This window comes from Acanthochromis polyacanthus, chromosome 6 (assembly GCF_021347895.1).
Source record: "Acanthochromis polyacanthus isolate Apoly-LR-REF ecotype Palm Island chromosome 6, KAUST_Apoly_ChrSc, whole genome shotgun sequence".
Lineage (NCBI taxonomy): Eukaryota > Metazoa > Chordata > Actinopteri > Pomacentridae > Acanthochromis > Acanthochromis polyacanthus.
In genome coordinates this window covers 36704551-36726538 of record NC_067118.1, presented here as the reverse complement: position 1 = coordinate 36726538, position 21988 = coordinate 36704551, and the positions used below count along the sequence as shown (strand labels likewise).

At 40.0% G+C, this 21988-nt stretch overlaps 1 protein-coding gene across 1 annotated transcript; it reads left to right on the top strand.

The window, feature by feature from the left end:
- Positions 1–1280: 1280 nt before the first annotated feature.
- erbb3b (erb-b2 receptor tyrosine kinase 3b) lies at positions 1281–21284 on the top strand. Its single transcript, XM_022203209.2, is given in 29 exon segments — positions 1281–1613; positions 3499–3653; positions 3753–3939; positions 4835–4960; positions 5062–5124; positions 5311–5429; positions 8758–8899; positions 9136–9249; positions 9335–9452; positions 9525–9598; positions 10823–10913; positions 11524–11726; positions 11938–12070; positions 12177–12270; positions 13226–13383; positions 13484–13540; positions 14820–14961; positions 15036–15155; positions 15280–15378; positions 15498–15683; positions 15776–15931; positions 16028–16103; positions 16196–16342; positions 17064–17161; positions 17238–17414; positions 17508–17579; positions 17866–18148; positions 18264–18890; positions 18893–21284. Coding segments are annotated over 29 exon segments (4356 nt in total). The 5' UTR covers positions 1281–1534; the 3' UTR covers positions 19153–21284.
- The last annotated feature ends 704 nt before the right edge of the window (positions 21285–21988 follow it).

Here is a 21988-nt window from a genome sequence, read left to right as displayed (position 1 = left end):
AAAAGAAGTATCTAAAATGTATCTGTTTGATTCTACCACTGTAATGTTTTGCACTTTATTCTGTCTGTCTTTTCACACAGACTGCTGCTTATGTAAGGACACAAGTGACTCAGTTTTTGAGTGAAATTTTCAACTGACTTATTAAGCAGCGAGGTTGTGCAATGCTTTCTGTCATTCAATGTGTAAGTGGATTAGATGAACTGGACAAAACCCCTGATAATTAAAGTAAAAGTAGCCATGTGTGTGCAAACACTGAAGGAGTCCAGCTTCCACAGTCCCTGCAGCAGCTCTCATATCAAATCACCAATTCCCAGACTCTGTCTCCTCCTGCTGGACAGAAAACTGCTGAGGCAGGAGAGCTATGAGTTCCTTCTGGTGCACAATTAAGAAAATAATATGCACTTAAACCATGTCACTGTAAAAATGCCTTTTTTAAACCATTATTTGTGTCTTCTTTGTGGCTTTTATTGTCAGATTGATTAAAAGATGAAGATCTGAATGAAATTATATGATCTGTCATTCAAATTTCCCCCACAGGGACTCTCTCAAAGAAACTGGGGACCGTTCAGCGGCCTCTCATTCAAAAAATAAAGATTAACAGTGCATCTGTCAGAAGCAGTTACTGATATCAATCCATTAGCGGCCAGTTTTCGCTCATGTTCAGGAATCTCGCCTGCTCCGAGGCCATTTTCTCAAATTAAGCATGTTCTTGTTTTTGGGTTCAGAAGTCACTTGCCTTTCTGACAATGCACTCATTGTGACAGGCTGCTCCATACGCATCAAAGAGGTGATTAACAAGTTGACAGGGCTGTGGGGACAATACTGCTCTTTACAGGGCCAAACAGTGCAGCCACTCACAGCTCTGGGTGCTGAGTGGGAGACCACAGCTCTGCTTCCACATGCAGAGGCTGACAGAAACCAAAATAACTTCACATAAAGACACACATAGAAACATGGTGCAAAATAGGCAGTTTTCTGTTAGATGATGCATACATGTTGTCAAGCTTTATCTTCTGCATGCAATGTGTTGGACATATGTGTCTATTTTTTTTTTTAACTTTCTATCAGTGATGCTGTAAAATAAAATATTTTAAATCTTTATATTTTTTAAACACTCCACAGAAGTTTGGTAGATTGTTGTGACATTATCAGCTCAATGCAGCAACTAAAGCTACAGCTAAAATAAAAAAAATAAAAAAATGACGGACCAGCCTCTGATTGGTGAATAAGTCGGGCTCCTGGCCAATCCGACGTCTTTCTCTGCCAGGGAAACCCCCGAGTCAGAATAAACTGCAACTTGTTCGCCAGTTTTGAGCGATTTATCTGCTCTTATCACTAATGATTTGAAGAAGGACTTTCATTTATCCGTTTTTTTCAGTACATTATATTGGGTTTTTCTTTTGTATCATTTTCAAGAGCCAGAGACTTGAGACCACTTTTGGATCCGCGACATCCTCTTTTCCCCCTACACAACACTGGACTTCCCAAACCTGTGTGATGTGCTGATATCTGGGTGAGCAGGATCAGCATCAACATGAACCAGTGGAGAGTCCTGTTACTGTGCGTGACTTTATTATGGAGGCTACAAACAGCAGCATCCCAAACCCATGAAGGTAGGAGAATATATAGATCATGTCTTGATGACTTCTGCAGCTGTAAGAGCTTCAACTCACCTGTTTGCAGTTCCTCTTTTGTAGTAGACCTCCTCTGGAATCTAATACAAAAAATAAGAATGATTAATGAACTTAGGTATAGCTGCAAACCCATAACCTTCACCCAGTTTTTTTTTATTATTATAAGATCACGTAGCACATGCTCTGCTCTGCTTGTTATTAAGGCCCAAAATATCCACACGTGATAAAATGCTGGTGGTCAATATCAATGAGGTTGTGTAGCAGCTGTACAAAGCTACAAAATAAAGTTACTTTTAGTGCCTTTAATAAATGTTTACAATGATGCATTTTATCATGGTTATCAGCAGTTACAAGGACATTCATGTACGACATATATAATAACTTCTTTTCATGGTATATTTTCTATTATTAAAACTGTATTTTAAATCATTTGCCATCACTATTTATAAAAGGCATCAATTTATTAAAGGTTTTACATTGCTTGTATGTGGTAAATAGACTCAGACTCATTCAGGTGCTGTTTTTTAAAAGTTATTTTGAGTTTGCTATGGACTGCAAAAGGTTAAGCTTGGAGTGTCTTTGTCCATGCATGTGTTATACCGGACTTTGCAAAAGTTCTGTTACACTTGTTGAGACATCTACGAAAATAAACACAAAGATTTTTTGGTGCAATAAAATAAAACTTTTGGGTGGCCACATTTCTGATTAATATTATCATTAACACATATATTGAAATATCTGGAAAATAAAAAATTATCTTATTGCACCAAAAAATCTTTGTGTTCATTTTGCAAGTGTAACAGAACTTTTGCAAAGCCCGGTATTTGTTCTAATAGTCAGAATTATCACGCCGCAAATCCAGAATTCCACTTTGAATCAGTGTCAGTGTTTACTTAAGAGAGCTGTGGATGAATATTTAAGTGCATGAAGACTTGAGTCAACAGCGAAGTTGCCATTATTAATAATAAAAATGCACACATGGAGCCTCAGAGGTTGTTTATAGAGGTATTCAGCTTCACATTAGGTGGAAGATTCTGGTTTAAACCTGCATGTTCATGTTAAAGTCTAGGAATATGACTTGTGCTGACTGCTGCAGGTGCCTAATCTCTGCACAGTGCCACAATATTTGCTGGTCACTACGAGATGGTGTGTATGTCTCCTTCCGTTCACAATATTTCCCTTCCCGCTGCCAGAATGTCCGACTCACACATGCTCCATTGTCTCTTGGTATGATCTCAGCGACGCGCACCCTGCAGACACACATGCACACACACAGAAGCACTGTCTGTCAATGCATCACTCTTCACTCACTGGGACACACTGTCCACATTTATAGTTTTATCACAATGAGGCGCTTTGTCCCAGAAAAACCCTTCTGCCTCGACCCTCGGCCTCCTCTCCATCAGCCCCAGGCCTGCACTGCTCCGTGCAGCGAGGTTACAGGCTGCCTGTTTCACTCTACTTCATGTCAAACTCTGCAGCGCACATGGCATCGGGGACACTCACTAAACCCATAAATACCACAGCAGCTCACTTTCACCATTTGTTCAGCTTTAAAAGGCCATAGTAGTGCGTTTTCATTTTCATATGAATCCCACTGGTTTCTGATTCATTCCTGAAAGACATTAGCCTGCTCTTAGAAGAGTTTTGTTGACTATAACTCAATTCAGCTTACTGCTGAAAGCTTTTTTTTGGTTTCAGCTGGATGTTATAAATCACATTCATACTGAATTAGGATTGTGGATTTTGTCTGCTTTAGGAGATTTTTGTTTGTGGGTAGGAATAGCAAGTACATTGACTGATACCCCTTTCAGTTGAGAGACTTAAAAAGAGTCAACCTATCTTTCTTTCCTGTATGTGTCAGAAGTGTGTCAAGGTACGCAGAATGGTCTGAGCTCCACCGGCTCTCAGGAGAATCAGTACAACCTGATTAAGGATCGATATGACGGCTGTGAGATCATCATGGGAAACCTGGAGATCACTCAGATTGAGAGCAACTGGGATTTCTCCTTCCTCAAGGTAACAACACCCTTCTTCACCCCGCAGTCTTTCCGCTGGTTTGTTTCTGTCAAATAGTTTCATTGATTTCTCACATGTTGGTAATCTTTTTTCCTCCAGACAATCCGAGAGGTGACCGGTTACATCCTGATTGCCATGAACCACTTCCAGGAGCTTCCTTTGAGGCAGCTACGGGTCATCAGAGGAAACAGTCTGTATGAAGGACGCTTCGCCCTCTCGGTTTTCTTCAACTACCCCAAAGATGGCTCCAATGGCCTGAGGCAGCTGGGGCTCATGAATCTGACAGGTTAATGGAGAGCAGATATAAGAGATAAGAAAACCAAATCATGGCAAATGGCATCTTCTATCTAAGATATAAAAGAAAAGCTTTTCTGGGACGTAAGGAAAACCGTACAACCCGACAACACAACAAAGAAAATAAATCCTCTGTTCCTTGAAATAAGATTTTGTGGAAGTAAAAGTAAAATATAAATGATAGACATCTTATAGCCAGCAGTTATTCGTTTTTGGAAAGCTTAGCAGGACATAATAGGGAAAACATTTCTCACTGTCTCAACTGAAGCTCATTGTCAGAGAAATTTGTTTTAGACAGAGTATGATGCACTAAATCCAATCCAAGCTTCTTCTAAATTCATGGTTCTGGAGTCTGGATGGAGGCTGAAATATATTTTTTCTAACTTTTAAGCATAATGAAAATTTCTTTGAACTTAAAACCTGAGGTAGAACTGAACACAGCGTCCTCGGATATTCAACTTCTCAACTGCACACACGACCAGTCAAAAGCTTGGACACACCTTCTCATTCAGTGGTTTTCATTTCATTATTTTCTACATTGTAGATGAATACTGAAGACATCAAAACTATAAAAGAATACAAATGGAATTATGTTGTAAACAAAAAGTGTTAATCTTCAGTATTCATCTACATTGTAGAACATAATACAAACAGATAAAAAGCATTGAATGAGAAGGTGTGTCCAAACTTTTGGTTAGTAGTGTGTATCTAAAACATTTAGTTACAAGCTACTTTACAGATTTTGGTAAATAACACAGAATATATCCTGCAAATACATTATGATGTCTCACCCAACATTGCAAAAAGCAGTTCACACAAGTCTCACCACTGTTACTTTAACATCTGCTAAATAATTTTGGCATCATGTGTCCCTCGCTTCCTCCCAGAGATTCTGGAAGGAGGAGTACGGATTATCAACAACAAATACCTGAGTTATGGCCCCTGGATCTACTGGCAAGACATCATCCGGGACAACAGTGCTCCTATTGACATCCAGTACGACGGAGAAAGAGGTCGCTACTATGATTGTCCTATTCCACTTCTCCTAAATGATCTCTAGATTGTCTCTTTCTCAGAAGTGCTGTCTGTATTTCTGTCTCTTCCTCTCTTCCAGGCCCGTGTCACAAATCTTGTGGAGAATATTGCTGGGGGCCAAATGAGGATCAATGCCAGATCTGTGAGTGTCCAATTGTTCTGTTTCCATTTTTCAACCCGATTTTTCTTTCCTTCTTCTTCTTCCACTTCACTGAATGTTTCTCTGCACAGACACACAGCTATATGCAGAGACGAGCACACACAAAGACACGACACATACGCATACATTTATCTGACCTCAGTTGAACCCGTCTCTCCTGTGTGTCAGTGACTAAGACGGTGTGTGCGCCGCAGTGCAACGGCCGCTGTTTTGGAACCAGCCCCAGGGACTGCTGTCACATAGAATGTGCAGCGGGATGTAAAGGCCCTCTGGACGTGGACTGTTTTGTAAGTGCTTTGTCTTTGCCTCTCTGCAGGAATTTCCTGATAGACACAAGAGAAAGGCAGATGTTACACAATATATTGTCAGCTTCTGTTACGTCAGTATGAACTACATGAATAGAATAGAATAGAATAGAATAGAATCACTTTATTCATCCCCAAAGGGAAATTCCGTAGTAATTCAGATGAAGGGTTTAAAACTAAGTTGCTTTTTCTTGTTTTTGGAAAATACTTTGCGTCTTTGGTTAAATTCTATACTTCAGTTCAAATTTAATTCTTTTGGAATAGGTTCTACACCAATCAGCAGCAACATTAAGACCACTGACAGGTGAAGTGAATCATATTGGTTCTATGTGGTGTTCTGCTGGAAAATCATGGATTTTGACATCTGTGTTGATGAGACTTAGACCCCCCCAAATAAACACTGTCCCAGAACAAGCACATTCTTCATGCAAACAACAATCCCAAATGTCAGTGTCAGGAAAATGCACCCCAACACATTGCAAAAATATCAAACAATCAGGAATATCTTGAGGAACATGACAATCACACAAGATGTTGATTTGAGCTCCTAACTTCTGAGCTTCAGCAGCATGCAGTGGAACAAGTGTGATTCCCAGAGGTCCCACTGCACGACCAAGAGCACCTAAAGGATCCACTGCCAACATCCTGGTGCCAGACCCCATAGGACACCCTGAGAGGATCTCTGGTCCAGGCCCAATTGTTCAGAGCATTTTGGACGACATAAGGAGGGGCCAGCATAATGTTAGGCAGGCGGTCATAATGTTATGCCTGATCAGTGTACAAAGATAGGAGTCAAAGTTTTAAGGATCTTACAGTTTGAATTCTATGCTTTGCCTAATTATGAATGATGCACTTTTTTTTTTTTAACAGTACCTTCATCCAAGAAGCGATTGTTTTGTTGTTTGTATGCTTCGCCCCCTTGGATAATCTACCTGCCTTTAGTTTTTGGGAAGTTACACACGTGGACAAAATTGTTGGTACCCCTCAGTTAAAGAAGGAAAAACCCACAATTCTCACTGAAATCACTTGAAACTCACAAAAGTAACAATAAATAAAAATTTATTGAAAATTAAATAATCAAAAACAGCCATTACTTTTGAATTGTTGATTAACATAATTATTTAAAAAAAACAAACTAATGAAACAGGCCTGGACAAAAATGATGGTACCTCTATAAAAGATTGAAAACTATTTGACCAGAGTGACATGATTAACTCAGGTGTGTCATTTAATTGACATCACAGGTGTTTCCAAACTCATAATCAGTCAGTCTGCCTATTTAAAGGGAGACAAGTAGTCACCCTGCTGTTTGGTGAAAAGGTGTGTACCACACTGAACATGGACAACAGAAAGCGAAGGAGAGAATTGTCCCAGGACATCCGAAAAAAAATGATAGACAAACATCTTAAAGGTAAAGGCTATAAGACCATCTCTAAACAGCTTGAAGTTCCTGTGACAACAGTGGCTCATATTATTCAGAAGTTCAAGACCCACGGGACAGTAGCCAACCTCCCTGGACGTGGCCGCAAGAGGAAAATTGATGACAAATTGAAGAGACTGATCATTGGAATTGTATCCAAAGAGCCCAGAGCAACCTCCAAAGAAATTAAAGGTGAACTCCAAGGCCAAGGTACATCAGTGTCAGATGGCACCATTCGTCGTTGTTTGAGCCAAAGTGGACTTCATGGGAGACGACCAAGGAGGACACCACTGCTGAAAAAAACTCATAAAAAAGCCAGACTGGAATTTGCAAAAATGCATGTTGACAAGCCACAAAGCTTCTGGGAGAATGTCCTTTGGACAGATGAGACCAAACTGGAGCTTTTTGGTAAGGCACATCAACTCTATGTTCATAGACTCAAAAACCAAGCATACGAAGAAAAGAACACTGTCCCTACGGTGAAACATGGAGGAGGCTCAGTAAGGTTTTAGGGTTGCTTTGCTGCATCTGGCACAGGGTGTCTTGAAAGTGTGCAAGGTACGATGAAATCTGAAGACTATCAAGGCATTCTGGAGAGAAATGTGCTGCCTTGTGTCAGAAAGCTTGGTCTCAGTCGCAGGTCATGGGTCTTCCAACAGGACAACGATCCAAAACACACAGCCAAAAGCACCCAAGAATGGCTGAGAGAAAAGCGTTGGACTATTCTAAAGTGGCCTTCTATGAGCCCAGATCTGAATCCCATTGAACATATGTGGAAGGAGCTGAAACATGCCATTTGGAGAAGACACCCATCAAACCTGAGACAACTGGAGCTGTTTGCTCATGAGGAGTGGGCCAAAATACCTGTTGACAGCTGCAGAACGCTCATTGACAAATACAGAAATCGTTTAATTGCAGTGATTGCCTCAAAAGGTTGTGCAACAAAATATTAAGTTATGGGTACCATCATTTTTGTCCAGCCCTATTTCATTAGTTTGTTTTTTTAAATAATTATGTTAATCAACAATTCAAAAGTGATGGCTGATTTTGATTATTTAATTTTCAATAAATTTTTATTTATTGTTACTTTTGTGAGTTTCAAGTGATTTCAGTGAGAATTGTGGGTTTTTCCTTCGTTAACTGAGGGGTACCAACAATTTTGTCCACGTGTGTATTGAAATGTAGTATTAAAATTGTGAATTGGAACTGTTTCTATTTTATTAGTGTAAATGACCATTGAGAATCAGGTGCCAAACAGAAACACATTAAATATATTCTTTCCAAAGCAACATGTTATTTTTGACACATGAATTTTATGTTCTAATAAGATATCTTGTAAAAACAACAGTTAACTACAGCAGAATTTAAAATCCTGGGTGCCTGGAGGTTAATGCAAGTTGTTATGTTTAACACAAAGTAAAGCTAAGGTTAATTGAAATAAATAGTGCTTAAGTTACAGAGTTATATAATTCACCCTGATGAAAATATAATTCCACTTTAATTCTTTTAAAAGCTGTTGATTCATTTCATTTAAAGCCAATCTCAGACTCTTGATGACACCAGGGTATCGTCAAAATCTGTAAAATGCAGCCTTTCGGGACCATTAATGTGCGTACAAGATTTAAATGAAATCTATGCATAACATAGTTGTGAGATATTTCAGTGTGTCTCCCAGTGATGACTGACAGGTTGATGCCATCTGTGTCTTTAACAGGCTAAACCTATAGCCAAAAGCTTCAGCCTGTTTTTTCTGAAAAGTAGTCAGAAGTCATATTAAAAAGACATAATTGTGCAATGAAATGAAATGCAAATGTTCTTTGAAGATCATTTCTTTACTGAGTGGGAATTGCTCAAATGTAATTTCCTGTTTGTGTGTTTGTACCTGTAAAGGCTTGTCGGCATTTCAACGACTCCGGCGCCTGTGTGCCTCAGTGTCCTCAGACTCTGATCTATAACAAGCAGACGTTTCAGATGGAGACCAATCCTAATGCCAAATACCAGTACGGATCGATCTGTGTTTCTCAGTGCCCCAGTGAGTGGCCTGTTTATGTTTGTACACTCAACAGATTGTGCTTGTGTTACTTGTGCAGTTCAAAACTAGAAAAACAATCTTAACTTGCAAGCCAAGCACATTGCTGTCAGAGCTACGGACCAACTTTTCACAAGCAGCACTGGTCAGCACTTGTTTCAATCCTGATGCTATGTTAGTTTCTAAACATTGCTAGAGGTTCTTCTGTGTTGCTGAAATGTGTGTCTTCCTCTTCATAGCTCATTTTGTGGTGGACGGCAGCTCCTGTGTGAGCGCCTGTCCTCTGGACAAGATGGAGGTGGAGAGAGAAGGTCAGAGGCAGTGCGAGCTCTGCAGTGGACTCTGCCCGAAAGGTTGGAACTAATATATGCTGTGTTTTTACACCAAGATTGCTCGTCGTTCATCAAAGGTTATAATGGTTTCTGGTCATCCCTGTAGTGTGTGAAGGCACTGGGGCAGAACACAGACAGACTGTGGACTCCAGCAACATCGACAGCTTCATCAACTGCACCAAGATCCAGGGCAGCCTTCACTTCCTGGTCACAGGGATTCTTGGGTAAGTTGAAGAATCTCAGGACACATTGCACTAAATTCAGCATGTTTATATTGTGTTTTTTATTCTTCACAGAGATGACTTCAAAAATATCCCGCCCCTGGATGCCAAAAAGTTGGAAGTGTTCCACACAGTTAGAGAAATAACAGGTTTGTACGTACAATTAGGTTTGTTATTAATAAATAATAATGATGGTAATAATACATCATGGTATTGTTTGATTTTATGACTTTTAGCACATTTTGCTAAAAACGCAACTAGTCTCAATCATGTGTCAAAGTGGGTTTAAGAGGGATTTTCTTTCTTTCCAGTGAGCTTTATTTTGATTTTGTTTTAACGTACCATCATGCCAAAACATTAATCTTGCTCGAGCCAACTGAAAAGCAGCAGCAAACATTTTGCCTGCTTGATTTTCTTCAATTTACAATTTCATCTAGCAGACAGGGCTGCACAGTGGGGTAGTGGTTAGCACTTTCGCCTTGCAGCAAGAAGATCCCTGGTTCGAATCCTGGCTTGGGCCTGGGATCTTTCTGCATGGAGTTTGCATGTTCTCCCTGTGCATGTGTGGGTTTTCTCCGGGTACTCCGGCTTCCTCCCACAGTCCAAAAAATATGCTGAGGTTAATTGGATACTCTAAATTGTCCTGTAGGTGTGAATGCGAGTGTGATTGTTTGTCTGTGTATGTAGCCCTGTGACAGACTGGCGACCTGTCCAGGGTGTCCCCTGCCTTCGCCCGAGACAGCTGAGATAGACTCCAGCACCCCCCGCGACCCTAATGAGGATAAAGCGGTGTATAGAGAATGGATGGATGGATGTTCTTGTCACATGGCAATCCAGTTTTTATTAATGAAAAAAAAGGGAAACCTTGGATACAAGATTGAATATCCTGTATCCAAGGTAAATTTTGAATATCTCATCATCTGTTGATGTATGAATGATGAATGCTGGGCTTTCAGATATTTTTATTACTAATGTATAATATTCCAAATGCTGCACAGTAGCTTGTTGATTAGTACTGACCGATTTGCGTCTTTCTGCGTGGAGCTTGCATGTTCTCCCTGTGCATGCTTGGTTCTCTACAAGTACTCCAACTTCCTCCCTCAGTCCAAAAACATGCTGAGATTAATTGGTGATTCTAAATTGCTCGTAGGAGTGAACGTGAGTGTGACTGTTTGTCTCTATATGTAGCCCTGTGACAGACTGGTGACCTGTCCAGGATGTCCAATGCCTTCACCCTAAGTCAGCTTGGATAAACTCCAGTCCCCCTGCGACCTTAATGACGATTAAGCAGCGTATAGATAAAGGATGGATGCATGGAAGGAATATGCCAAATGTCATGTGGCATTAATGTCATCACTGTGTTTTATTCTCAGATATTCTAAACATCCAGTCATGGCCCAAAGAGCTGAATGATCTGTCGGTTTTTTCAAGTCTCACTACCATTCAAGGGAGGTCGCTCTACAAGTAAGGCTTGATTACATTACACTTAAAGTTATCTGGAACTATAAATGACATATTTATATACATATAAATCAGTGACAGACAGTAAATTAATCTGTTAGTAGTACGTAGACTGTTAGCGAGAACCTTCTTGACAACAGATATTGAAACATCACTAAGGTCATCGTGATTTATTTGTACTTAGAATTCAATGCCTATAGAGGAAAGATTTGGTGGCTGCAGATGTTTGCTTTGTGCTTCAGGCTGGTTCTGATGTTTGTATTCGTCCCCAAACTAATATCTGTCTGCATGACATGTGAAGTGTGTTGCATCCAAACTGTGATCCCACATAATTTACACTCTCCTGTCACTTTACCATCATGCTGACACTTTCTAATTGCTCTCTTCTCTTTGTGTGCTTCATAGCTGTGAACAGGTATGAACTTCGTGTGCTTGTGTATGAAGTTCCTAATATCACACTAACATCCAGACTGCAGCACACCATTAGAAGACCTCCACCTAAAACACAGCCTGCATAGTTACAAAATTTAAGTAATTCTTGCTTTTTTTTCAATATCCTCGCTGTTAACTCAAAAGTTGTTTTTGTCTGGATCCCCCAACCCTCGAACCAAAGGCGTTATTCTCTGATGGTGATGCGCATCCCCACTCTTACCTCACTGGGTCTGCGATCGCTCCGGGAAATCAGTGATGGCAGCGTCTACATCAGTCAGAATGCCAACCTCTGTTACCACCACACTGTGAACTGGACGCAGCTGTTCAGAGGGCGCAGAGTTCGAGTCAACAACCTCAACAACAACAGACAGCTGGCAGAGTGCGGTGAGGCGAGCCGGGGGGCCGACAGCAAAAAAAAAACCAACCCCTCAGCGTTTGTTATTCCTTCTGTTAACTGAGAATTACACATAACAGCTGATGGAGCGCTAAACAATAAAATCACTTACACACAATCTCAGTTACAGTCATAAAAAATAACTTCTCATGATCTCACATCTTGCAGCTTGATTGATTCTTTCCATTGTTGTGTGTGCAGTGGCAGAAGGCCGTGTGTGCGACCCTCTCTGTTCAGACTCAGGGTGTTGGGGTCCGGGGCCCGATCAGTGTTTGTCCTGCAGGAACTACAGCCGGGACGGCACATGCGTAGGCAGCTGTAACTTTTACACCGGGTCAGTGTTGACTTGATGTTCTTATGATTAGTATTTGTGTGTTGTATGCGATTTTTTTTATGCTTTTCAAATACTGAATATTGTGTTGTGAATAATGTGTCTGCAGAGTTTTGAGGGAATTTGCAAGTCGTAAGGGAGAGTGTGTGACCTGTCATCCAGAATGTAAACCTCAGAGATGGAAAGCCAGCTGCACCGGACCGGTAAGCACTTATGTTGATTCCAGTACAGAGACATTGTTGTCCAGTGTCTTTGTATGACCTCTCACTTGCATTTCACTTTCTAACTGCCGTTGTCATCATGCAACAAACACACTCTTTCAAAATCTCTGTGAACACTGAACTTGGAAAGAAGAAACTGACTTCTTAGTGTCTAATAATGTGCATTTTCTCTAAACAAAGTTATATAAATACTGTGTTGTCTTGGCATGAGTTGTTGTTTGCCATGAAATGAAAGAAATTAAAATGATGACTATCCAAATTATTTAAAAAAATCAGATTTCTCTCTTTTAAACATCTGATGCCTTTGCAATGCTTTACATGTGATGTAAAAATCACAACAAACCTCTGCAAAATGCTATAATTTATGTATTTGGTAGGGACGGTGCATATTAATGAACATCTATTTAGACAGCAATGGATGTAAATATGCCCGATTATAGCAGCAATGCTAATTTACATCTGTAGTCCTTAGGCAGCTACAAAAAAAACAACAACAGAAAAAAGACAAAACAGTGATACATAGGACAGTAAGTCACAATAAAAACACACTGAAAAAAGCACACAAAGAAAACATAACAGTGAAACATACAATAAAACATAGGGCAATAGGCCACAATAAAAGGACAATAGATCACAATAAAAGCGCATTACAAAAGTACACAAATAAGGGTCAGTGGTCACAAGACTGGTTCCCTTTCAGCCACTGTTTAAGGTGAGTTTTGAAGGTTGATGATGTGGGACGCTCCCTTATGGAAAGTGTAAGACTATCAAACTCAGCTCCTTCTTCTGTTAAGGTATTCGATTTTCTGCCACTTCTTGCTCATTAGATTGCAAATTACCCTGCCAGCATCCTCCACTTCGTCTTGCTTCAGTGCTGCTTCACTCTCTCCATCTATCTCACTCTTTCTCGCTGTATTTTCTCTCTCCCCTTTGGCAGGGTGCAGATGAATGTGTAGCTTGTGCCAACCTTCGAGACGGTCCCTACTGCATGTCCTCCTGCCCCACTGGAGTAAACGATGGACAGAAGGGGCTGATTTTCAAATACCCCAACAGGGAGGGTCATTGTGAACCGTGTCACCACAACTGCACACAGGGGTGAGACCGGGCTGAAACTGAAAGCATTTCCAGGTGTCGAAGCTTCACAGTTACTGAATCTGTGAATACTGAGGGATAATTATGTGTTTTTACGTTTCAGATGCAGTGGCCCTGGATTACATGACTGTTTACAGACTGCCAGACTGGCAGTTAGTAGGTGAGTGTTTCCCCCTGCTGGTGAACAGAAAACACTGCAACATGTGTCACCGTCACTCCAGGACTCGCTGTAGTACACACTATGGTGTTGTTAGTTGGTCAATTTAAGAGTAAATAGTTGCACCATAATCAAAAAGCACAGCATCTCTGATCTTCAAAATATGCACTTCTGAATCTAAATCATGTGGAATCACTGAGATTTTACTATGCATAATTGTGTTTGTGATAAATGAAGGTCTTGTCTTGAATCTTGAATCTTCAAATGAAAATAAATGAAATCAGATGTCATGAAAGAAACATAAGTAAAAATATGAGGTAGTCATATCAAGAATCTCACCTTTTTGCCTTTGTCTAACTTTCTTCTCAATCTTTTAACCCTCCTGTTGTGCTCATTTACAGGCACCAAAAAAAATATCATTCCTTTGTCTGAAAAAAATGTTTAAAAATTCAGCAAAAAATATTCTCCAAATTTTTTTCAAATTTTGTAAAATCTTCAGGAGGAAAATTCCAAAAATTCCTTAAAAATTTCCCCTAAAGGTTTTATTTTAAAAAAAATGGCAAGAAATAATAATTTAAAAAAATAAAAATAAATTAAAAAATTGTGATTATTTTCAAAAAAGAATAAAAATCTTCCCAAAAAAATCTTAAAAATATCTAAAGTGATTCCATATATATATCGGTACAACTTCTAATATTTTCTTGAAGAATGTTCTTAAAGAAACATTTTTTTTAACATTTCTTTTTTTGCTCCAAAAAAATGTTCAAAAATTTCCCAAAAATGTTGAAATTTTCACTGTGAAAATATGTTTTTTCCACATTTTCAAACTTTAAAATGGACCAATTTGACCTGCAGGACGACACGAGGGCTAAAGCACAAGAGAAAAGAGTTTAAAATTTCATAGTAAAAAACTACACTGTATATTTGGTTGGATTAGGTTTTGTATGCACTGTATATTTTCAACATTAAAATCCTTAAATCACCCTTCACGTATCTCATTTGATAGCTGGTAAATAGTATACTTTGCAGTGCCTTTTGGAAATGTAAAGAGATCATTATTATCAAGAAATGATCAGTAACAAACTGTATTTGTACTTGTGTCAAAGAAAAAGCATTGACTGCCAGATAACGAGGCTAATATATTACAAAAAAAACCAAAACTTTTTGCGCTTTCAAGTATGACTCTTCTTGTTACTTTATATAACACCCAGAACAAAGTCAGTGTTATTGATTTCACCTCGTATCTCCATGCTATTTTCTCTTTCTTTCCTTCCGTCTGCAGTGGTCAGATCACAGGCATAGCTTTAGGTGTCCCGGCTGGCTTGATTTTCTGCCTGGTGTTGTTTTTCCTCGGTGTGCTGTACCACCGAGGCCTGGCCATTCGTCGCAAGAGAGCCATGAGGAGATACCTGGAGAGTGGAGAGGTGAGGCTTTAGAAACCATCTACTTTTACAGGCCGCCATAAACTTACTTTTGATGAATGTTCTGTTTTTGGCAGAGCTTTGAGCCACTGGGTCCTGGAGAGAAAGGCACCAAGGTTCACGCCCGCATTCTGAGGCCCTCAGAGCTGAAAAAAATCAAAGCACTTGGCTTGGGTGTTTTTGGCACAGTGCACAAGGTATTAATCAGCCTTTATTTGTGAGACATTTAGTGATCGTGTTCTACTGTAGTTTTCTTAAGCAACATTCACAGATATATGTGAACTGATGTGGCTTCAACAGTATGTTCAATTCATGTCTAAGGGCTTTTGGACTCCAGAGGGAGAAACAGTGAAGATCCCTGTGGCCATTAAAACCATCCAGGACAGCTCAGGCCGACAGACTTTCACTGAGATCACTGATGTGAGTCTCTGGCAAAATGCGCAATGTAGAATGAGGTCTGAAGGAAAAAGAAATATCTGACATTTTTTGCGATGCTGCGATTGATTGAAAGTCGCGTTCTCCTTGGATTTGTCGTGTAGCATATGCTGTCCATGGGAGGTCTGGACCACCCCTACATCGTGAGGCTGCTGGGCATCTGTCCAGGTGCCAGTCTGCAGCTGGTGACTCAGCTCAGCTCTCAGGGCTCCTTACTGGAGCACATCAGGCAGCATAAGAACAGCTTGAACCCCCAGCGCCTGCTCAACTGGTGTGTGCAGATTGCGAAGGTGAGTGCAGCTGGAATGAAAATTTTTCTGAGCAATAAAATGAATGAATAAGCTGTCAGAGTTCACATAGTGTGTCTGTGTTTGTGTCTTAGGGGATGTACTATCTGGAGGAACACTGCATGGTCCACAGGAATCTGGCCGCCCGCAACATCTTGCTGAAAAACGACTACCAGGTCCAAATCTCCGACTACGGTGTTGCAGACCTGCTTTATCCTGACGACAAGAAATACGTCTACACAGACACGAAGGTTGTTGTTGACTCATTCAATCTGGGATCCACCTTGAGTTGTTAAATGTTTTTCACCAGCCCGTAAAGCCTGTCTGCCATTTTCCCCCTAATTCAGACACCAATAAAATGGATGGCACTTGAAAGCATCTTGTTCCGAAGATACAGTCATCAGAGTGATGTTTGGAGTTACGGTAAGAAGTCTGTGAGTTTGAGCAGCGCCACAGAGTGTACCAGTAAATCAACTATTGCATTTAAATGCAGCATCTCTCTTCTTCCTGGACAGGGGTGACAGTGTGGGAGATGATGTCTTTTGGGGCGGAGCCATATGCATCCGTGCAGCCTCAGGAAGTCCCCAGTCTGCTGGAGAAGGGCGAGCGTCTGTCACAGCCCCACATCTGTACTATAGACGTCTACATGGTCATGGTTAAATGTTAGTAGAAACATTCATCTTATAAGACATTACCAGCATTATGCACAAACGCACACTAGTATCAGAATTAGTCTTATTCCCATGTAGGTTCTCATTAAATGTCAACAAGTCGAACATTTTTTAACCCTCGTGTCGTCCTGCAGGTCAAAATTGACCCGGTTTAAAATTTGAACATTTTGGGAAATCTTTGAAGATTTTTTGGTGGAAAAAAGAAATGTCGAAAATGTTTTTTAAGGACAACCAAAATCCAGCGAAATTTGCTGGATTTTGGTTGATTTTTATGTGAATGTTCTTAAAGAAAATATTAGAAGTTTTACTGATATATATCTAATCGCTTTAGATATTTTTAGGATTTTTTAAAAGATTTTACTCATTTTTTGAAAAATTTACAAGTATTTTCTTGCCAACTTTGGGGGATTTTTTTAAAAATAAAACTTTTAAGGGAAACTTTTAAGGAATTATTGGAATTTTCTTGCTGAAGGTTTTGCAAATTTTCAGAAATTTGTGGAATTTTTTGGCCGAATTTTTGGATTTTTTTCAGACAAGGAAACAATATTTTTTGGTGCCTGTACATAAGGACAACAGGAGAGTTAAAGTATAAAAAGACTTTTAAAAGCAAGAGCTGTGAGTGATTAGACTGTAAGATAAAAAGCAATGAATTATTGTATGCATTGAATGTACAATACAACATTTGCTTGTGTGTTTTGCTTCTTCTGTTCAGGCTGGATGATTGATGAAAATATCAGACCAACCTTCAAAGAACTGGCCAGTGACTTCACTCGCATGGCAAGAGACCCACCGAGATATCTGGTCATTAAGGTGGGGTGTTCAAATTGTTTTAGCTTCATATTTTAGCTCTGATATGCAGACTAAAACCTTCCATGTTATTCTGTAGCTGGAAGGAGATGAAGCCACCCCAGATGAAATCCATCGAAGAGAGTCAGAGCGAGGACTTCTGGATGCAGATCTGGAGGATCCCGATGAGGAGGGACTGGATGATGGTTTGGCTACACCTCCTCTTCAACACTCCCCTTCATGGAGTCTGTCTCGATCAAGGATTAATTCTTACAGAGTAATAAAAAACGTCTCAGATTTGATATATGGACTGGTTTTGGATCACTGTCACTGCATCAGAGCCAAGTCAATCATTTTTTCTTCTTTGTAGAGCGGTGCTTCTCAGGCCGGACCAGCTGGATACCTGCCAATGACCCCGAGTCCTGCAGACAGCCTCCGCCAGGTGTGACAGACTCACATTTTCTCTCACATCGACACAAATACAGACATTCTCACCCACACTAATGAAGGTCCATTCTTGCTTTGCTCAAGTGATAAAGTCCATACATTCAGTCATAACTCTGAGTTGTTTCACTTTAGTCAGCATTATTACTACATTTTGCCAGTAGCTGTTTGAAAATCAATATTATGACCCGGCGATGCCAGCAGAAAGTAAGACACTCCAGAGTGAGTCATGGTTGGATTCATTTTTAATAGCTGCTGCATCAGTCTTTTCTTTTCTGTCTCAGCTGTGGTTCCAGAGGTCTCGTCTGAGCTCGGTCCAGACGCTGCCTGAGAGGTCACAGGTCAGGGGAGTTGGCAGGGACGCAGAGGACGCTTTACGGACCGTGAGCCTTCACAGGGCCAGGTTCGGCTCAGAGAGGAGTAACGCTCGTCTGCCTGCCAGCCGACACAGGAAGCTTTCGACTGCTTCAAGTCCGTCCTCTTACAAGGTGTGGACGGCGGACGAAGACGAGGAGGTGGATCACTATGGCTACGTCCTGCCTGGGTCACCTGGGACTCCAGAGAGAGGTAAATTACCAATTACAAGTAATAAGTAGCGTCTGGTTGTTTTGTTACCTTTTGAAAATAATGATACATAATCACAATTTCTTCCTCCTTCTTCATGTTCTGTAATGGTTCACAGCCTCCAGAATCTCTCAGTCTGTCCGAAGAAACTCAAGACTCAAGAATAATCTTCGTCTCGTGGTGATGAATCCCTCCCAGGAGTACGAAATCATGAACACAGAGTCTGATGCTCTTCCTTGCTCGGCCAGCAGCGTCTCATCACATGGAGACGACAATATGGCTGCACCCTGTCAAAATATCTCACCTTTACCCTCTCCAACTGTCATGGCTTTGTTACCTGCAGAAAAAAAGGTACATCAAGAAACTCTCACACCAATGTCAGCTGTAAGGAGTAAGCAAGCCCAAGAGGCTTGTGTAGGAAATGTAGCAGAGGTAAAAGACTCAACAGAGAAGCTAAACAGAGACGTTTCGAATGAAATTAAATCTGTGGATGAGCAAGCAGAGGCAGGTCAAGGGTTTGGCAGGTATGAATACATGGACATCAGGCGTTGTGACTCCACAGAGGGAGATGAACCGGAATGGGAAAGAGAAGCATCTGCACAGAGCGAAGCAGAGACAGAGGAAGAGGGGGTATTGAAAAATGAGGAGGAAGAGGAAACGGAAAAGTGCCACAACACAAATAAACAAGCTGGTCTACAGGGGAACCAGAGCGTCGTGATTGTACCAGAAGCAGATGTGCTGACAGCGAGGGGGAAAAACTGGAGGAGTACGAGGAGATGACCAGATTTAGAGTGGTGCCTGGTGGGTGGGAGCACACAGAGTACCAGAACCTCCCAGCGAAGGGGAGGGATGTTTCCGAGGAGATGGGCAGCGGCAGGTGTGCAGGGATCGGGGAATACATCAAGGTGTGTGCTGGCATGGGGGAACCTGGCAGCAACACATCATTTGACAACCCAGACTACTGGCACAGCAGGTTGTTCCTCAAGCCAGATGCTGTACGCACTTAATAACATGGACTGGGACAGAGACACTGTAACTGCAGCAGTTACTTAAGGTCTTGTCAGAAATTTTGTGTAGTTTTATAATGTTTTCCTTTTTTTTAAGGAGTTTCTTGCAGCCAAAAATCTTTGAGAGAAGAAAATGTTAAAATAAATACACACGTGGACAAAATTGTTGGTACCCCTCAGTTAAAGAAGGAAAAACCCACAATTCTCACTGAAATCACTTGAAACTCACAAAAGTAACAATAAATAAAAATTTATTGAAAATTAAATAATCAAAAACAGCCATTACTTTTGAATTGTTGATTAACATAATTATTTAAAAAAACAAACTAATGAAACAGGCCTGGACAAAAATGATGGTACCTCTATAAAAGATTGAAAACTATTTGACCAGAGTGACATGATTAACTCAGGTGTGTCATTTAATTGACATCACAGGTGTTTCCAAACTCATAATCAATCAGTCTGCCTATTTAAAGGGAGACAAGTAGTCACCCTGCTGTTTGGTGAAAAGGTGTGTACCACACTGAACATGGACAACAGAAAGCGAAGGAGAGAATTGTCCCAGGACATCCGAAAAAAAATTATAAACAAACATCTTAAAGGTAAAGGCTATAAGACCATCTCTAAACAGCTTGAAGTTCCTGTGACAACAGTGGCTCATATTATTCAGAAGTTCAAGACCCACGGGACAGTAGCCAACCTCCCTGGACGTGGCCGCAAGAGGAAAATTGATGACAAATTGAAGAGACGGATCGTTGGAATTGTATCCAAAGAGCCCAGAGCAACCTCCAAAGAAATTAAAGGTGAACTCCAAGGCCAAGGTACATCAGTGTCAGATCGCACCATTTGTCGTTGTTTGAGCCAAAGTGGACTTCATGGGAGACGACCAAGGAGGACACCACTGCTGAAAAAAACTCATAAAAAAGCGAGACTGAAATTTGCAAAAATGCATGTTGACAAGCCACAAAGCTTCTGGGAGAATGTCCTTTGGACAGATGAGACCAAACTGGAGCTTTTTGGTAAGGCACATCAACTCTATGTTCATAGACTCAAAAACCAAGCATACGAAGAAAAGAACACTGTCCCTACGGTGAAACATGGAGGAGGCTCAGTAATGTTTTGGGGCTGCTTTGCTGCATCTGGCACAGGGTGTCTTGAAAGTGTGCAAAGTACGATGAAATCTGAAGACTATCAAGGCATTCTGGAGAGAAATGTGCTGCCTAGTGTCAGAAAGCTTGGTCTCAGTCGCAGGACATGGGTCTTCCAACAGGACAACGATCCAAAACGCACAGCCAAAAACACCCAAGAATGGCTGAGAGAAAAGCGTTGGACTATTCTAAAGTGGCCTTCTATGAGCCCAGATCTGAATCCCATTGAACATATGTGGAAGGAGCTGAAACATGCCATTTGGAGAAGACACCCATCAAACCTGAGACAACTGGAGCTGTTTGCTCATGAGGAGTGGGCCAAAATACCTGTTGACAGCTGCAGAACGCTCATTGACAAATACAGAAATCGTTTAATTGCAGTGATTGCCTCAAAAGGTTGTGCAACAAAATATTAAGTTATGGTAACCATCATTTTTGTCCAGCCCTATTTCATTAGTTTGTTTTTTTAAATAATTATGTTAATCAACAATTCAAAAGTGATGGCTGATTTTGATTATTTAATTTTCAATAAATTTTTATTTATTGTTACTTTTGTGAGTTTCAAGTGATTTCAGTGAGAATTGTGGGTTTTTCCTTCTTTAACTGAGGGGTACCAACAATTTTGTCCACGTGTGTATATCCTTGAATCTTATGCCACACATTCATGAAGTAAATAATTTATGAAACCAGTTGTGAGATGATAAACAGCCATTAAAAAAGGCTGTTGCTGGCTGATCATGCTGAATTTCACAGTTAAAGTAAAAAGCATCTTGTTTCTTTCTTCCATATATGTAAATTGTAGCAGCAATATGATGTGACCTGTTTCTGTTGTCTGTCTTTTTATATTAACATGATTTATTATGAAACATAATTTGATTTATGCTCAAACTGCCAATCATTTGTAGCATTGATCTGTGTAGAGGAGTCTTTTTTATGTTGTCTTTATAAAGTATAACAATAAAATACTGATTTATTAAAAAGGCTCATTTATTTTGTCAACTTATTTATTTTTTATAATCATTTAGTAAAATAAAATAAAAAAATGCATATCTATAGTTAGGTTGTTGTAATTGTAATTTCTCGTATTTGGTGCCATAGTTGGATCAGCGATTGTCGCAGAAAACTAATATAATGTAATTTTTCCTCTTTTCTCTGCATTTTTCAAGTACATAACAATGTCCATAAAATGATTTAAAAAATGGGAATTCATATATCTAAGGTATGTTAACATTTACAACCTGTAACTATGAATAACCAATCATTTTTCTTTTTAAGGAAATTGTTTAAAAATTGGTCTCAAAAACAAGTTATTTAGCAGATGAAAGTATTCAATTCAAATGCTGTTACTATATATCTCAAAATAGAATTAGTGACAACACAAAAAAATGTTGGTTCTATAATTTTGCATTGATTTGTTTAATAAGTGACAGATATCTTAAATAATTACAAAATTTTTCACAACACATGTTGAATAAATATGTTTTAATCAATTTATAATTTCTGTCAAAACACAGTTTTTATCATAATACACAGTACTGTTCAAAGGTTTCTGGTCACCCAGACAATTTAATGTTTTTCATGAAAACTCACACTTTTATTCATGTACTAACATGATTGCACAAGAGTTCACTCCATGCAGAAAGATCCCAGGCCAGGAGGAGAACTGTGGATCTTCTAGCTGTGAGGCA